This window comes from Leiobunum rupestre, chromosome 5 (assembly GCF_980474605.1).
Source record: "Leiobunum rupestre chromosome 5, qqLeiRupe1.1.hap1, whole genome shotgun sequence".
NCBI lineage: Eukaryota > Metazoa > Arthropoda > Arachnida > Opiliones > Sclerosomatidae > Leiobunum > Leiobunum rupestre.
Window position 1 is genome coordinate 63,567,507 of NC_143388.1, and position 18,346 is coordinate 63,585,852.

At 37.6% G+C, this 18,346-nt stretch overlaps 3 protein-coding genes across 3 annotated transcripts; all 3 read left to right on the forward strand.

The window, feature by feature from the left end:
* Positions 1 to 6,398: 6,398 nt before the first annotated feature.
* LOC149945584 (uncharacterized) lies at positions 6,399 to 16,152 on the forward strand. Its single transcript, XM_090176620.1, has 10 exons — positions 6,399 to 6,732; positions 6,794 to 6,905; positions 6,974 to 7,206; positions 7,814 to 7,973; positions 8,287 to 8,421; positions 8,496 to 8,571; positions 8,634 to 8,723; positions 11,315 to 11,524; positions 14,758 to 14,912; positions 16,065 to 16,152. The coding sequence occupies exons 1-10, from the start codon at positions 6,723 to 6,725 to the stop codon at positions 16,150 to 16,152; spliced, it is 1,269 nt and encodes a 422-aa protein (XP_090032746.1). The 5' UTR covers positions 6,399 to 6,722.
* A 115-nt stretch (positions 16,153 to 16,267) lies between these two features.
* On the forward strand, positions 16,268 to 17,080 carry LOC149945585 (uncharacterized). The gene is made up of 5 exons (XM_090176622.1): positions 16,268 to 16,505; positions 16,566 to 16,651; positions 16,719 to 16,826; positions 16,887 to 16,993; positions 17,044 to 17,080. Exons 1-5 carry the CDS (start codon positions 16,343 to 16,345, stop codon positions 17,078 to 17,080), a joined length of 501 nt encoding a protein of 166 aa, XP_090032748.1. The 5' UTR covers positions 16,268 to 16,342.
* Positions 17,003 to 18,004, forward strand: LOC149945586 (uncharacterized). The gene is made up of 4 exons (XM_090175792.1): positions 17,003 to 17,176; positions 17,256 to 17,351; positions 17,425 to 17,548; positions 17,619 to 18,004. Exons 1-4 carry the CDS (start codon positions 17,085 to 17,087, stop codon positions 17,745 to 17,747), a joined length of 441 nt encoding a protein of 146 aa, XP_090031918.1. The 5' UTR covers positions 17,003 to 17,084; the 3' UTR covers positions 17,748 to 18,004.
* Positions 18,005 to 18,346: the final 342 nt, after the last annotated feature.

Genomic DNA, 18,346 nt, shown 5'->3' on the forward strand with positions numbered 1-18,346 from the left:
TTTAAGTCTACGCATATTTTGGAGCGTACAACACGCATACCCAATTTGAGCAGCCGCTGTTGGGTGGTAGTGGAGCGTACGATGCATAAGTAAATAGCGGAACACTTGTTTTAATATCCCAACGATGTCATGAGCGTTGTGTCGTCAAAATGACCAGCAAGTGTTTTGTATGTGTTGAGGAAGTGACTGCATCGGGTCCTTATGTTTCTAAAGTGGGTGAAAAAGGGATAGTTTCCCTTTAAAAGCCAGTAAAGAGAGGGGTGATGGCAAAATCAGCCAACTAGCCAATGTGACTTCACTTCTCGTCACTATCCCAATGCCTTATAGACACTCATATATGCACAACGTTGGTCATAGCAACATATTTTTCCATTAAAATGGTCTAGGTCTTCTTTAATTAAGTGTGAGGATGCTGGTCGCCTGGTCAGCGGCCCCACTAGTATATATTCTAAAATGAGTATCTGTGCTATTTAGACGTTCAGTACTCACTATGTGTACATAATGGTGCATATTTTGGCCAATACGTTGAATGGGAATGGTGAGAAATTGAAAGATTCATTATTCGGAAGTTGTCGCAAAACTTCAGATTTCACGCTCAACACTGAAATTGCTTTAACATTGGAAGGAAAATAGATAAAATAGTAAAGTAATATATATTATTGAAGTGAATTTAATGCTCTGCAACCCTATGGGCGGAATTTATTTTTTTGGGTGCATCGTTGAAGGGTTATCCGGTCAAAAAGAGCAAAAAATGTGAGGCAAAATTTTTTTTTCTTCCAAAATTACAGACTTTCAAGAGCGGATATCTCGAAAACTATGCAAGATATCAAAAACCGTGAATGAGTAAGACCTGTAGAAAATTTAATCAGCTTTCATTGTGTATAGAGTGACCATGTCGCTAGGACGCATAGTTTCCGAGATATAAGCGAAAAACCGAAAAATGGAACCTTCAAACCCCATCCTGCCCCCCGGCTCAAGGGCTACAGGCGGGGACTTTTAATATGTTCACCTCCTAACTAGTCCAAACAAAGTTACCAAGTCAAAAATTGTGTTCCCAACATTTCCCTCTATACCTTTTCGTTGCCTGGACTATTAAGTATCTAAAATTTAATTATAAATTTAGCATAAAATAAAATATAATTATAAGTATTAATTATATTATTACCTTAATATTTGGAGGGATTCCCAAAGCATTTTTACCGATTTTCAAACGTAGCACAAATATCCATTGCTAAGGGTTTTTAATCCTAAAGTGTATTTGAAACCTATATTCATCAAGTTCAAAAGCTTGTGCTCTATCTCTAGATACTCTTTGCCGTTGTTGTAATTCATCTGCAATCATTGCCAATCGCAATATTTCACTTCGAATTACATCCGCCGCCATTTTAAATTTGGTTTTAAATGAAAACCTGTCGTTACGCTACCGACAATTTTGAATTGTCGTTTCCGAACAAACTCTCTTCCGCACGCCTCAGAATCACCACTATGGCTCCTAACGAAATGTTTTGTTCGGTATAGCGGCTAACGATCGCCTGAGAATAGCCCCTGGGCATCTGGCGTTTCCCAGGGGTCCGTTACAATATAGTCTTAGAAATGTTAAGTTTTTTTGTTAATCAGAATATTTTCCCTTCCCGTTTATATTGTTGTCATTTAGAGGAAAAAATAGCATTGAAATCGAACCGCTAAAGGGTTCATTAAATTTGTTTGTGTCTTTGTAATTTGTGAATCCGTCAATTGATCGTATAGATGTAGAAATAAAGAAATCCACGGAATATTACTCTACTTCCAACGAATTAAGAAAGGGTTAAAATTCAAAAACTGCTACGGTTATTAAGTAATTTATTTCCAATGAACCATTTTTTTTTAACTTTAGATTCCTGATTCAAAATGGTGTGGTTACCAATATGTGTTCAATAAATGGGCTGGTGAATTAGCAAATTATAAAATAATCCGAGAAGACTCGATTGAAATAACCCAAAAAAAACTAAAAATTTTCTTTAAATTATTTTTCTCCGAAACTTTATTCTAAAATCTTTCCAAAGCATAACATGAGCAGTACAGGAAAATGAATAATTATCACATTATTAATAATAGACTTCTTGAACTTATTAATGATTTTGAACTCAAAATACTCAAATAAAACATCAGAGATGAAAAGCTTACAAAAGAAAGATATTTCTACTTCTCCGTGGTGCTGCTAAGCATCCTCGAAAAAGATTTAATCCAATGAAGTTTCCAAACTTTCTTTCTTCGCAATATTATCTCATTATATAATTAATTCCATATTTGAAAATATACCGCATTATTCTTGTAGCTAATTTGGGCTCAACCGACTTACGATTCCTGCTCCAAATCAGCAAGGATTGTGGATGGTATACAGTACCTGCAACTACGGAACAGGGTACGTGAAAGCTTTCATTATTCGTCTAAGGACAAAACCTTGCTAAAATTGGTGGTATACGAGACAAGAATGACTGCCATGTCTCAAAGGCAGAGTGTCATAGAAGATAGAACATGACACTTAACTTTTTCAATAGCAAATTGGAACGTGCAGACTTCGTCCGTATATACATGATTAAGATAATACACTACAGACTATATAGATATGGGTTAGTAATACACTACAGACTATATAGATATGGGTTAGGCCAATCTTGTTTTCTCCACGTACTGGTCATTCGGAGAATAAGGGTTGGGTTTTTCCCCAATGGGAAGCTTGGCGTTTTTGGCCAAGAACGTCGGTTTCCCGTGGTATGTTCTGCTAAATGCAAGCTTTCACTAATCCTAAGTTCATCCCCCTCATTTCCTATAGCGTTTTAAATATTTTCTTGGTACGATGGTTGCCAAATCCTTTTTCCATCCTTATTTTTGCTAGCAATGTATGATATTGTAAGTAGCGTTTGTAAGTACACAAATATGATGTTCGCGATGTGGGTAGAAATCCCCACGTCCGAGATTACAAGTGGTTGGGAAAGCGGAGGTTTCGTTTTAAGTTTTTAAAAGAACGATGAGCTAGTTTTAAAAAGTGCCCAGAGAGAGAGAACCAAGTTTTCTCCTTTCCCGAGGTTGGGATTTAGTTGAGGTCTTGGCGAGTTGGATTTCGCAAGAATCGGTGAAATGATACGGATCTGCTACAAAGAACCAGAAATTGCTAACCTAACCTTACCTTACTTAACCTAACCTTAACCTAACAAGCATTGAAACAAGCCATTTCTCGCTCTTTTGTAGCTGCTACGTATATAATCAATATGAACATCAATATTCTAGTCTACAACTATTAATACAATCGTCGCGAACACTACGTAATCCAAAACTAGTATTGGGGCAGATGTAAACTACAATCAATAAGATTAACAAATATTAGTATAGATCAAACTTAAAAACTCGTCTTCATCAGTTCTACGTCAACCAAAATTAGTATTGGGGCAGAAGTAAACTACAGCCCTTGTTTTTTTATTTAAGGTATTTTCGCCGTATTTCAACGCATTTTAGAGGTTTTGGCGGGGAAAATAGGTTAGGTTTGGTTAGGTTATTTATATTATTAAGTTAGTTGGATTTATATCGGGTTGACGATAGTTGATGCGTCAGGCTGTCCTCTAAGTTGCGTTATAGATGGCCCATAGCTTTTTTTAGTATGGGGTTGGGGAGGCGCCAATTCTTCGAATAAATTCGACATTTTTTAAGTCTACATCACACAGAGGACATATAATATGACATAGTATGGTTAAAAAAAGCTTAAAAAGCGTTGAAATGCGGGGAAAATTCCCAACCCTTAAAAGTTGGTACTGTTTTGCATTTCAGCCTTTTTCTTTTTCGTCATCAGCCCTACGTTATCCAAAAAGGATTAAAATCGAGGAATTTAAAGAACCGTCCTCGTAACCAGTCCTACCTCATCCAGCACGTACACTAATCTCGAAATATGTCGTATTTTCCGTTGTAAAAATTGCTGGCAAGTAACAATTTTACATTGATCATATCTTTTTAAATAATAAATTGCGGTTAAAACTTTTTGCATTACTGTAATCCTTGATAAATAACAAACCAAAAAAAAATTAAAAACAACACACAATAATACCTATTGTTAAAAAATCCCCACTTGAATATTCAGTGCAATGCTCAAAAACATAGGGAACAAAGTCTTAACTTTGAATTTCCATAACTCCACGAATAATTGTTTCCGATAAATCTTTTTTGCACCATTGAATCCCTAGCATCTTAACCTTTTTTTTAATAAAAAAAAATGGGGCTCAGGGACTTATAATTAAAAAATCCCGTTTTAAAGATATTGCAGTTATAAATAATCCATAAAAATGGAGTAAAAATTATATTTCTAATTGCTTTACCGTAACATTGCAGAAAAGGCCAGGGGTTTGATTAATTATCAACGTTTTGGTGTGCTTAGGACTCACGAGTTAAGCGTGACGGTATGTATTTAAATTTTTCAAATAATTTTAAATTTTGTCTTAATAATTCAAATGGTTCAGAATATTATGCATTTGGAAAAGAAACCAAACTTGTTATTTAGTAACATATTTATTTTTTTAATAAATTTTAATGATATTAAATAATAAAAGCTTTAAATATTTTTGAATTGTAATGGATAATAGTAATAAGGCCAAGAGAATGAGCCTTTTCGCTAATTTATTCACGCATGCGTAGAAATGACTATGTGGCTTATGTTTCCTTAATTTTCAAATAGGAAGGTGGTAGTATAGCCTAGTCATGTCTAAAAACTTCAATAACTACACTATTAAGCAACTTTAAATGTTGTTGAAAGAAAAAGGAATAGTATTAAAATCTAATTCGAAAAAAATACAATACGTAGAAGCAATAGAAAATTTTTACTGTGATAAAACTAAACCTTACGACCAAGGCGTAGGAACCAGACCGCAGGATGGGGAAGAAAACTTAAAAACGTTTTGTATATTTTTAAATGTTAGTGTTTGCATTAAAGTGGAAATAAGTGGAAAGTGCATTAATTTATTGATAAAAAATTTTAAATTTAAAGAATTTGCAAAATTAACTAATTATAGGTTTGTTTATGTTTGTCAAATTAGCGCAAACACTAAATATTTGACTGATTAGTCTAATATGTGAAAGTTTCTGATTCGACCTATAGACCTTTCAACATGAATTCGTAGCTCAGCAATTCTCCTTGTCTCAATTACTTCCTCTTCCGTAAATTGCTCTCTATTAGATTTTTTTAAAGGTGGAATATTTAGTGTACACTGTTTCTCTTCCAACATTTTGCTGATTAAAAATCCTTTGTCAGCCATTACATTGTCACCGACTTCTAGCAATTCCAATATTCCACTTTTTTCAACAATCACTTTGTCAAATGCACGACCCCCCCCCCCCCCCCCAAGCGTCTGAAATAAATGATATTACACCGCCAGGTGTAATTCCAATAAGGAACTTAGCAGTGTTATGATGTTTATATGATGAAAATGTTTTGTTCTGGGTAAGCATGTCTGATGATATCTCAATAAATATCTCTGTACACTCCAAGATTATTCGTGTATCAGGATATTTACGAAATTTCTTTGGCATATAATATTCCACAAGCTCCTTGTCCGGGTACGGGCACAAACCACTAAGTTCTTTGTCTAGTAAACAAATCCAAGTTGTAAAAATTTCAGAGAACGAGGATATACTAATGTCAAAACGATCAGCTATATCTTGCACAAGCAATCCCAGTTTTAATCTCATTAGCACTGCTAAGAACTCGTTAATTAAAGATAATTTTCGAAAGCGAACATTTTTGCGTTCATTCTTCTCAACATTTGAAGATCAATAATACGTCATCTTGCTTGCTTTATCTTTCAGAAAACTGTAAAAGATATTTTTTTAATTTCAACTTCTCAGAGAGTCAGAGTATTTAAAAATAAAATAGTTACTTAAATAACCACAGGAAAACTGAAAAAGTTGGCATTCCAGTATAAAATCGTACTACGTTGTCATCATGCTGAAACTTTTCTACTGACCAAGACTTCAGACGTAAAACCTCCTCGTATTCTTGAATTTTATCTTTTAAACATTGATTCTCGTAAAAAAGAGGGTACGTTATCGTTTGTGTGCCAATGCCTTAATTTGTAAAAAAAATAAGTAACTATTAGGCTATTAACCAAGGTGGTAGTCACTCGCTTAATCAGGAGCAAACTATAATTGTAATCCTTGAAAACAGAATAAAATAATCCACCTAATCACAAAAATTACCCATCATCTGAAAAATATTTAGTCATCCCTTAATTTTTTTCGAAATATTAAACATTTTGGTCAAATCCATAAAAAATCTGCATAATCCCTTTAAATTTGGAGGTAATCCTTAAAGCAAGTGGCGGCTCTGGTCTAACTGGTTTTTCTGAAGGTAGATGTCGCCAGCATAGAAATTAAAACAAGTTGAGTAAGAATCAAAGTTTGCTCGGGAAGGTGTGTCTTATAAGGAGCATATTTTACGATTGGTTGAAAATGATGTCATTTTACAAAGACTTAATAAGTTTTAACTAACATACTATTTCTAAGGCAAATGCCCTACAAGCTACAGTCCATTATTTTATAACGTATTTGTGTATTCGTGATGAGGCTGTAGACCTATGCTGTAGACGCTTTTAACAGTGTAACTGTCATTTTGTACTCGGTTCAGTCTTACGCCTAAGCCTGTATCTAAAACCATTATTTATCGATCAGTATAAAGTAGTGTTTATAGCTTTCGACTGTGAAATATGGAGAAAAGTAAGACTGTTTTACAATTATGATTGCTTTATTATTTTAATAGTAATTAATTTCGATTTAGATGCCAAACATAAAATTACCTGCAATGAAGAATCATTTAGGCTCTTTCAGTTGGAAAGAAAGAAGAGAGGTATGGCCATTGATCCATTCATTGACCTTCTTATCCGTAAATTGTAAGTGGGAATGAATCCTTGATTTTGGCTCCTTACAATTTACTCATTATTTTGATTATTTTTATTAGAAATGAGCCTCAAAACAGTGCAACTGCGAGTATTGCGCCACCAATTTCAACACGCCATTCTGTGTACGTTCAAGCTGTACCAGTCACAGTTGATTTATCAATTCAAACAGAGAGTCGGAAGGAGTCTGCGACAACACAGACACCAATTAAGTATTTTAGGGACTTTGGCAGCCAAACTGATCACCAAATTTTTGTGAAGCCAATTCGAACTTATGAACGAAAACCACAACCAAGTAAGTATCTGTATTTCCATTATCATTGTTTTACATATCTGCCACCATGTAACGTAGGGTAAATGATGAAAAAAAAAATACTGTTTTGGACAACAATACAGGGTTTCTTGATAAGCCCTGAGGCCTAATTTTCCTTAGACTAATGGTAATACTAAGTGCAAGTTGTTGTTGTCTAGTGCTTAAAGAGTGCCGCAAGCAATTTTACATTGTTTCGATTCCTCTTCCACTGCTGGCATAAGGTTCAGTGTGATTGGTTACGCAACAAAAAGTTTGCCATAATTATTATTGCAAACTTTTGGTTGTATGCGTGTTCAATCACGTCTATCAATAGTTGACAGATTGTGGGCCCCTCTTGAACAGCCTACTCAGCCTATCCCTTGGCGTTAGAACTGAGTGGTTGTCCGCACTCTCCTACACCTGGAAAATAAGAATAGTAGTCAATAGCTAACTTAAGCATAAGGGGGGGGGGACTTAAGTATTATGATTATTTAAGTGTTTATGTCAAATAATGCTGTCTAAAACTTTAATTTGGTCTTAACGTATTTTAATATGGGAGCAGATGTGTAAAACTATTGCCATGTCATTGTTTTAATTACAAATATCATAGAAAATGTGTCACATATTGCATATGGTTTGGCGATGGAATCGGATCCCGAGGTGACCCCAAATCCGACACCAGAGAAATACCAAGGGCGAAACCTTTTCTCAACACCAGCTTCAAAGACCAAGACTTTGGAAAGTCATTTTAAAAATTTATATTCTCCAATGTACGTAGTACTTTTATATCTTGATAATGCTAGACAGTTGTGAGGGTGTTACTACTTTTAAAAAAAATATAGATATATAGACATATATATGTATATAAATTAAACGAATTTTTCACTGAAAAATACGACTTAAATATTTCGTTTCGACAATTGAAAAAATAAAACTAAAAGTAAAAACATTGTATATACAACCATACATTTCATCGGGGGCATGTGCTGCCTGTTCCACCCCCCTGGATACACCACTGGTTATCATTGTTAACGTTTGCAAATATAGAACAACCTTTGTTTCCCTAATATTTTATAATTATAGATTAGATGAGTCTGAGTCAGACAAGGAGTTTGAAGATTTAGCGCATCATGAATATCAAGATATAAGTGATGACGAAGGTGCAAAAATGACTAGTGAAGTAGAACACGAAATGACTGGTGTTTTGGAAAATTTAGAGTAAGGTTCTTTCAATAACTGTTAAAGGCTGTTAGTTTATTAAATTTTGTATTGAATAATATATGTTAATTTAGTGAGGAAGATAATGATGAAAATATGCTAAATTTCACTCACACGTTCACTGAAGCAAGTGATTTTTCTACTGAGCTAGTAAGAATTATTAATATTTAGCATTTTCTGTAAATCAGTTAACTTATATGGGTAATAATAAGACGGATGATGAAGAAATGGAGGAGATTGTACCTGAGGTGGAGGAAATTGGATCTGAATTGGAATCTCTTCTAATAGAGCCAACTATAAAAGTACGTTCTTTGTTATTGGCTTTTGTTTGCTTTAGAATAAAAACAACTAAGGTAGAGTAACATATTTATTTAAAAAAATGCTGTGCTACTTTGACAAAAGATATGACCACTGGCGTAAGTATAGGAATAGGGGCCCAGGGTTGAACTTGACAAAGGGGCCCTCAACCAAAGGCTGAGCACTCCCTGTAATAGGTAGAAAAACCTGTAGCTTTGATTGCAGTAAAGTGGTTACATAACTTAATATAGATTTAACATATACTGAGTAGAAATTTGTTGAATGCGATGAGCCTCTCGACCTATAACCTACCCTAACCTACCCTAACCTAAATGATTTTCACTCACAAGACAAAAAAAATTCTGATATTTAGTATGGAAATGTCTACATATTCATCAGTCACGATAAAAATTCACAATGTGTATAGTTTTAATTGGATGTCCTTTTAGCAAATAAATGTTTCCTACAATTCTTGGAAATATCGTGTTAGTGTGGATAAATCTAAATAGATTGGATTATGTATAATGTATCTAATGACATGTGAAATTGTGGGAATGAATTGAAGTTTGACTTTGTAGAAGGTTGGGTGGCGGAGTGGTTAGCACTTTCGCCTCTAAGCAATAGAAGCTGGGTTCAATCCCAGTTAGTGGCACTGCGTGAAAAACTGGAATCACTTCTGTGTAGAGTTAGTAGGTCATCTCCCCACTGGTCAAATGATTTTTCCCAGTAATCTTTGGTTTACCTTTAAGTGCACTTAACAATTTGCTGAGGTTAATGGGAAGTGTAGGGACCGGACGGCAGGTGGCCAACCGGAGATCGTCCGTCAGGTTGGGGGCAACTCAAATTGGGGGCCAAAGAGGAAGAATTTGGCATTAATGCGGCCAACACGATTGCATAGCCGGTGGGGCCAACTACTAGCCAGTCCGGCCCTGGCGGACGGTAAGCTCGCGTGGCAAGAAGGGCCTGCCACCACCCTCCTACGCTATATAACAAGGCTACTGGTTAAAAGGCCTTAAAAAGTGCAAAAAACATATGGAACCATAAGACCATTCCAAACTGGAACACCGTGGGAAAAACCTACAGTTATTTTTGAAAGGGTAGAACGATTTTAGCAATAGCGGACATGGCACTCTGTAGCTTTGGCCATGGCCGCCATTTTGAGGGAATATTATTTGTATAGGAAAAAGCATGGGTGACGTCTTGCAACGTCACAGTGCGTTTTCCTATGGGGTCACTGGAGCTCTTGAGGGGCTCCACACCCGGCGTTCGGAGTCGCGGGGCTCTTGGGGGCGGTCCACACCCGGTTTGCTGGGTCACTGGAGTCCTTGGGGTGTCACGTGCTCGGGGCGCTGGGTCACTGGAACCTCGGGGGTGTTCCATACTTGGCATTCAATATCCTACTGGGGAGGATAGTTGTGGTGGAAGACGAAGTCACTCTAGTCCTCAGCTGTGCGAGGGTGGGAATTAAGGCAGCCCATGGTGTCGCCTTTTGTTGGGCCATGATGAGGGCGTTTGTTTGCCATATGTGAGCCTGTCTTTATGGCTGTCTCACTGGCCGAACGTTTGTTTCGCAAAGTGCATTTTTGTCCGGCATGACTCTTTGTCTTGTGTGCCGCCGTAGTGCCCAGCGGAACGGCGGGGTACAAATACATAACCTTATGGTATACCGCGTGCCGATTTGAAACTGCCGGATTAGTCGGTAACGCCGTCTTTTTACAATATTCTTCATTGGTAACGAAGGTAGACGTTTTAACTACAAAACAAGTGGGAGAGACCACCACCGGCGGATTCCGCTATATTTTAGTAACGCCTAGAGCTCGGCGTTTGGATAAGAAATAATCACTTAATTTATTTTTATCCACAAACGAAAATTATCCGAAAAAAGAAACCCGATTATTTTACATGTTAAATTGCCGTGGATAATATCCATGGATAAATAGTTAATGGTAATTTTTATAATTAATCAAAACTTTAGCGGTTAATTTATCTGTTTCGCCGAGCTCTAGTAAAGCCAAAGCTGCGGTTCTAATCGGCGGGCATTCCGCCATTGGAAAAATCGTTTTAATTACCTTCTGATTTCTATGGTCGTTAGTCAGAAGTTCGAAATGAAGTACAACGAAAAAATAATCCCCTCCAATGTCCAAGAAAGGTGTCCCCGAACAGTAACCATCCCCGACTCTGAATTGTACTTTGAATGTCCGACCCGTCGACGTACGTTAAAGGGAATATAACCTTTAGTATTTTCGTCGCCCGCTAAAAGTTCCAACATTTGTTGCCTCCTTCGGCTTTAAAATTTCCGGCGCTGCTTTGTTAGTGGTATGTCGCGCCCCAACGGTAATTCCTGAAATTGTTGGGTATTTCATTCAGATCGCGTTGGAGGTTATATTCCCTTTAAGATGAAGTGCTGAAATGTATAAATTTTGATATCTACTTAATCTGGCCCTGTGGTGACTATTCTCACCTACGGGAACAACCAAGTTAACGTTGACGTAAGGGTACATATTACTGTTGTTTACCTGTCCGTATTATATTTTTACGATTTAGACTGGAAGTAATACATTACTAGAAAGTTGTTTTCTAAAAGTGTTTTTTTTAGGCTACTACAGAACCAATTAAATACAATGTAAAAGACGAGATGGCACTGGTACATCTGCCAACATTACTCGCTTTAGTGAAGACAGCATATGGTGCAAAGTGCAAAGGCTGCTCCGAACCTCTTGAATATAAGACAAGGAATGTTGGAACAGCAGTTGAAGTGAATTATAGGTGCATAGGTCCAGGGAGTAACGCCAAAAGACACAGCAAGGTTTGATTATTTTCGAAAGTATTCAATTTTTAGCCTCTTCCTCTAGTATAGAGGAAAGAGGCTGTTATTTTCACTCAGTGGCATAGCCGGGGGGGGGGGCACAGGGGGCACACCCCCCGAAACGTATGGTCGTATGTACAAATATTTTTATTTTTTTACTTTTTTCAATGGCGTGCCCCCCCCCCCCCCCGAAACAAAATCCTGGCTACGGCACTGTTTTCACTCCTGATGTATGCGGTGGTGGTGAAGGTGAATAATACAGTGGAAGCTAGGTTACAGTACAAGCTATAGCTCCGTATAGGTCCCCTCGAAACAACGATTTCTCTTGAAAATTACGGCGTATTAATTCAGGCGTCATTCGATTTATATTAGCTTTCTCTATCTGCCGATGTCAGTGCTGAGGCGCGGTTTTTAATCAAAGGAGGATATTTTGCCCCCGATCGGAAATTACGGCGTAGATAGTGCTAGTAGGAAGAGGCTACTGTTGTGGCTGTGCCACCTTGTATTATAATATTGTAACGGGTTTGGTCAACCTAACCGTATTCAATTAAGGATGCGACACGATTAGGTTAAACCGTCACAATTTAAGGGTTCGGGCCAGGCAAGTTTTATCTATGAATAATTATTACACGAGTTGAATACATCAGAAAATACGTTTAATGACAATTGAAAATGATACATAATAAACTTACGAGAAAATTCAATCTCCTTTCCTCACTCAAATAACTCGGGGACTCAACAAACGAGTTAACTAAAAATTCAAGAGACTCATCCGTCAAAGATAACGAGAGAAGAAAGAAAGACAATTAGCCTTTTCAGTTTACATAGAGCCACGTAGTGGCAAATGCGAGAAGCTCATGAACTGCTGGATTTTCGTCAGACGATTTTTCAATAAAGCCTCTGCGTTGCAGACGAAAATCGAGCAGTTCATGAGCTTCTTGCATTTGCCACAACGTGGCTCTATGTAAACTGAGAAGGCTAATTAGTTGACTTCTGCCTTTATAGGCTTTTCGGCCCGGATGCGTTGTCACGTGATAATCGCTGACGTCTCGGCCACGCGACAGAGCGTGTCATCCTGGCGGGCACTAAGAAAGCCAATCGAAATGCTTCTGTAATCGATTCGAACGCCGAATCGATTACAATATCTTAAAGGGAATATAACCTCAGGTATTTGGTGTGGCACACCAACGCTTGCAGCTCTGGCCGCTCTTGCCTTTGGCTTTAAAAATGTTTGGCGCCACTGTACAGGGACATTTGAAAAATTGAAGGGGTCTTCCGTAAAGATTGCTTTGCAGGTTATATTCCCTTTAAGAGAAGTATCCACAGTAGTATGGATATTATCCTTATATTATACGCTTCAAACAATACTTTCGCAGGCTCTGCTATTTCCCAAATTGAATTTGGACGAAAAAAGTGCGGGCTAAATACGCTTACGTTAAATACTAATTTTCTATATTGTTCAGTCAATTTATACAGGGTGTTTCCAAAGGTTATGCAAAATTTATAAGGAGTTGTAGGGGATGAGCTGAGAATTATGCCGGTTTTTGTCCCATTTTCCTACGATAAGTTAAAAGAGCGCCAGGGACGTCGGTCAGGGAGCCTCAAAGTTTGGCCTACTAGCCCCTGGAAGTAGGCTGCAACAAGCACAAATCAAACAGCAGGGAAATGCAATTTCAGGGGTACGATGAATTCGCAAATTCCTGGTGAAGTGTCCCTCACGCTCTACGTTGTGCTTTTGCAACCATCTTGGAAGTTGACGGCCAAAATCCACAAAAATGATTGAATTGTACATTCTTAAGCCCAGTTCACACAATTGAATTAATTGAGCCACTTCATTGGGTCCAACTAATTGTAAACGAGAGAAATGTATAAAGTGAACCGAAAATTGTAACATTTTTCCCACTTTTTCTATTCACACTGTACATTTTTCTTGCTTACAATTAGTTGAATACAATTAAGTGGCCCAATTAATTCAATTGTGTGAACTGGGCTTTATAGTCCTAGAAATTTGGTAATAGTTTTAAACGATTCGGAAGGTCAAATTACATCTAAAAGTCATTTACTTTAAAAAAAAACCACTTGTACCGCGCGCATAATACAATATACCCCCTGAGAATTTTCGGATATGAAAAAATGGAAAGCTCCTCTGAAAGCTCTGATTCTTATAAAACCGGGTTTAAACTCCATTTATGAAACCGAAGTTTATTGTACGTTATAATATGTTATAAAAATTAATTACTCTGCCTCTTCCCTAGAAGTAGACTAGTAGCATAATATGTATCATGCAGCCCGTCCACGTCCAATGTACTAAACGGAACAAAAATGAAATAAACATTAGGGCCCATTGCAATCTGCGAAGGTACTTGTTTCATTTAAATGGTTTAAATTTATGCATTTCTGGTGGATCGACGGGAAATCGTTGGTGAAGGACTTGACCCGCACTGACCCTTTGGCTCCGTCGTATTTGGCGTCTTCCTCTACAGTCTTCCTCTTGGCCGCCGACCAAATATTCCGACCTTGAGAACAGATATTTGTTTCAAACGTTTGCGTCGCAATGTTTCCGATATTTTGACCTTAGTACATGCCAATTGGTCGTGCGATTCGGGAAGCCACGTTCCACGGTTTATTTGACGCCATGATTCGTTATTACCGTGCAAAACTCAGACAATTAAAAGAGTTTTACGCTATTTGAAAGAAAACATGGAAGCTGGATTCCTACCGGATTTCCATTTAGTTGAAGTAAATGCCATGAATTTAACAGCACCTCACCAGTGTTACGTTCAAATTGTCAAACAATTAACCGGTGATACAGTGAGCATTAATCAATCACTTCAAATTATTCAAAACTTGTTTTCAAAGTCTCAGAAAGCCATTGTACTTGTTATTGATGAGCTGGATTTATTGTGGACTAAACGGCAAGATGTTCTGTATTCCCTTTTTGACTGGCCTTATATGATTAATGGTTTTGCGTTTGTAGAATGTTTATTGTATGAGGTTCTAAATGTTGTTATAATTTTCGTAACTTTTCATAACTTTAAAACGCTAAAATTGTATGCTGAGCTCCGCCCTGTGTCGGATCCGCTCTGTTATAAAAGGGTGTGTAACTATGGCAACTAATAAACGTGTAAACCGTGTTGAACACTCCCCGCCAGGCACCTCGCTCGGGGAATGTCTGCAGTCTTTAAAGACAATGTTTCATTCATATGTATTGAAATTCATCTCTTATCTTTTAGGGGCGATGGAGCAGCCAGCCGTTGTTTCATGGCCTATATTCTGGTAACATAACTGTGGCCAGTTGCATTCCTTTGTCTGGAAATATGTATGGGAAAATTGCGCTGTTCATGCGACATTCGAAAATATTATTTTTCAAGAAAGACACTTACAGCGAGTAAGTTTTTTCCTTTCATACTTTGTTACCTAAATATTTCCGATATTTCTCAAATATTTCCGATATTTCTCAAATATTTCCGATATTTCTAATATTTCTCGTGGATTTGTAACATTTCCGGAAATAATTATTTTGATTTCGCGCTATTTGTACACCATATTTCTTAAGAGGCTACCCCCTCGGTTGAAAATGCTCTATACACAATCCTAAGGAGATTTGTGTGCACTAATATGACCTGGTACGTAGTCGCCACCGTTCGTTGTTCTGTTACTCTGGTACTATTTGGGGTGGCGGAGTGGTTAGCACTTTCGCCTCGCAGCAAGAGGAGCCGGGTACGATCCCAGCTTGTGGCACTGGGTGAAAACTCGGAACAACTCCTTCTGCGTTGAGTTTGCAAGTTCTTTTCCCACTGGTTTAGGGGTTTTTCCCCCGAGCTCTTCGGTTTCCCCTTCCATAAAAAAACTTGTTAAGGTTAACGGAAATAGTTAGTGTAGGGAGCTGTTGGCTCGCGTTGCATGCAGGGCTTGCCACCACCCTTCTACGCATTGTAACGCGGTCACCTGAATTAAAGGCTTCAAAAGTCGCTTGATGACTTAGGCCTAAGGTGGTGCCTTGGGTATTAGCCTAGCTGATTATCAATTATCAAATCAAGCGATAAGTCAATCGATTAAACATGTAGCTCCCTCCTCGCCATTGTAAATTATTTGGAAATCTAGCAGCAAGAAGTTTGTCATTTTCCCATTTTATAGGACCCTTTGTTCGGTGGTCCAGAACGTGGGCAGTACCCATTTTTTGTGGTTTCGCTGGTCTCCTACTAAACACTTCAACCGATTGTAAAAAGTGTAAATGATATATTAATCGATATAAAATTTCCCCATCAATTTCCGGGATTCCTTCCAAAATAAGGCAATAATCAGCGCCGCAAGTGTGAAAAGCCATGGGAGGCAGCGGACAATATTGGAACCCTTGGAGGGGACAAAAATACCTGAGATTATATTCCCTTTAAGATGATTGCTTTTGTAGGGACGTTTGACGACCGCACCGTAATTGTTGTCTAATATGTAGCCCATTTATACATTATGGCGTATTTTCGCCAATATTTTTGCTAACACCAGTTGCGAAACAAAATTATATAATTTTAATTTTTTAAAGCTATCAATACCATTTAATTGCACCGGCTGTCAACGAATTCTGGGAGAAGAGTCAGTTAAAAACCTTCGAGGAACTTAGAGGGAATTAAGGGCTTCAAAAGTCGCATGATGACTTAGGCCTAAGGTGGTGCCTTGGGTATTAGCCTAGCTGATTATTATTATTATTATTTTATTATTAATTTAATATTAGCTGGCGATGCTAGGAACGATTCTCCGGGTCACTGTGCAAAGGATTGCCAGTATACACTAGCGGACACGACATCCAAAAAAGTATTATCCATGAAATCCAGGGATGTCAGGCACGCCAAGGGAAAGAGTACAAACATGGAAATACTTGCCTTTGAGCTTGCATTTTCTGAAACCCATGAGCTTTCGCAACAGTTTAGATGCAAAATCAAAGAAGTTGTTACCGATGCTCACGTACAAGTCACTGCCTTGCTCAGTAAGATAATTTTTTAAACGTAATTTAGACATTTTATCTAATAGTTATCTATGAAAATAGAAAAAAAACAAGGTATATATGAAGAAGTAAAACATTCTTGGGACATATGGCACGCTTCTAAAAATATTTTGAAGAAATTAATGGAAGTATGTATTATTTTGCTTTTAGTTTTTATTAAAATCGATTATACCATAATGGTCCTTATACATATAGCTATCACAGAAAAAAGGGTTTGAAGCATTGGCCCACTGGGCACCACTCATTAGGAACCATTTTTGGTATGCCGCAAGAGAATGTCATGGGTCTAAGGAAACGATGCTTGTATATACTTACAATTATAAAATCATGGTTCCATTCTCGTTACTTAATTTTCAAATTTAGGGTATCTGGTACACTACATTAAATCATGTATGCAACCGGCACGAATGGTTTAATCCAATGACATTTAATGGACCACTACCTTGCGCTCATGATGACCTCACACCTGAGCAATTAGAAGAACATGAATGGCTGAAACCAAATTCGGATGTATTGGAAGCGCTGATAAAATTCGTAAAACGCCCTTACATTGTTAACAATATGGGGTATTACGTCAACTTCAGACACACAGGATTTCTAGAAAATTATCATAGCCTAATTCTGATGTATGCATCAAAGCGATTTGCTTTCAGGTAAGGAAATAAAAATAGTTCATCAGACACATTTCTCTTGATCATATGTTTGAAATAAGATCTGAGTATTTTTTTATAGTTATGAAAGTCTGGACATGCGCGTAAAGTTGGCTTGCATAGACCACAACCATCATGTAGACCGTCCCCAAGCACGAACCAAGGATGGTACGTTAAGGTAAGTTTCTACAGACGTCTATCAGACTTATACATATAACAATGACAGTTATTGATAATCATTAAACAATCAGAGATACCAGGTGCTTTAGCAAGCGCACTAAGGCGTGGTATGTAGTTCCAGTTATGGAACCGAAAACGTATACTTACATGGATGGGTTGCTGGAAGATATATTTGAAAACAGAGCTCAATTCAAGGTAAGATGATTTTATATAATCAGAAGTATACTTGTTTTTTGCGGAATAATATACAAAATATCAACGTAAGGGCTCCATGAAAAAAAGAGAAGAGCTACCAGAAGATCATCCCAAACGTATACACCCAACCAGAGGAATGATTGACCCACCATCAAAAGAAGAATTGAGAGAAGCTCATAAAAGTAGATTTCACGAATAATCTATTTGGAACCGAAGTACTTATGCGTGGAGAATGCATAACAATAGTCTTCCTTATTGCCATATTTGTGAAAGACGCCTAACAAACGTCTTTTAGTGCCTTATTCTTAAAGGACACCTAACTAAGTGTTGGCGACTTACTAGTGAGAGACGCTCGACGATTGCGTCTCAGTGCCTTACTCGTGAAGGACGCTTAATAAACGTGTCCTAGTGCCTTACTCGTGAAGGACGCTTAATAAACGTGTCCTAGTGCCTTACTCGTGAAGGACGCTTTATAAACGTGTCCTAGTGCCTTACTCGTGAAGGACGCTTAATAAACGTGTCCTAGTGCCTTACTCGTGAAGGACGCTTAACAACTGTGTCTTGGTGCCTTAATACCTGTGCCTTACTCGTGAACTTTTAACGAATATTTATTTGGTGTATTATGGTGTGTTTGAAGGATGATCATTGATGAAAATTTCTTTCGTTGCGATATTGGTGCAACTGCTGGGGCAATTCCAGTTCGAAATGAGAAAGGTATGTACCCAAACTTTCTAAAGATATACGTAGTTAGTGTTTCTAATTTTTATCTGAAAATGGTTATCTGTTTTTATCAGATTA

Coding starts and splice junctions, on each gene's coding strand:
- LOC149945584 (XM_090176620.1), top strand. Junction 7,974..8,286: donor AAAAATTTATATTCTCCAAT/GTACGTAGTACT, acceptor TTATAATTATAG/ATTAGATGAGTCTGAGTCAG. Junction 14,913..16,064: donor AAGAAAGACACTTACAGCGA/GTAAGTTTTTTC, acceptor AATTTTTTAAAG/CTATCAATACCATTTAATTG.
- LOC149945586 (XM_090175792.1), top strand. CDS start 17,085: ATGGGGTATTACGTCAACTTCAGACACACAGGATTTCTAGAAAATTAT. Junction 17,177..17,255: donor TCAAAGCGATTTGCTTTCAG/GTAAGGAAATAA, acceptor ATTTTTTTATAG/TTATGAAAGTCTGGACATGC. Junction 17,549..17,618: donor AAAACAGAGCTCAATTCAAG/GTAAGATGATTT, acceptor TATCAACGTAAG/GGCTCCATGAAAAAAAGAGA.
- LOC149945585 (XM_090176622.1), top strand. CDS start 16,343: ATGAAATCCAGGGATGTCAGGCACGCCAAGGGAAAGAGTACAAACATG. Junction 16,506..16,565: donor ACAAGTCACTGCCTTGCTCA/GTAAGATAATTT, acceptor CTATGAAAATAG/AAAAAAAACAAGGTATATAT. Junction 16,652..16,718: donor TTTTGAAGAAATTAATGGAA/GTATGTATTATT, acceptor TTATACATATAG/CTATCACAGAAAAAAGGGTT.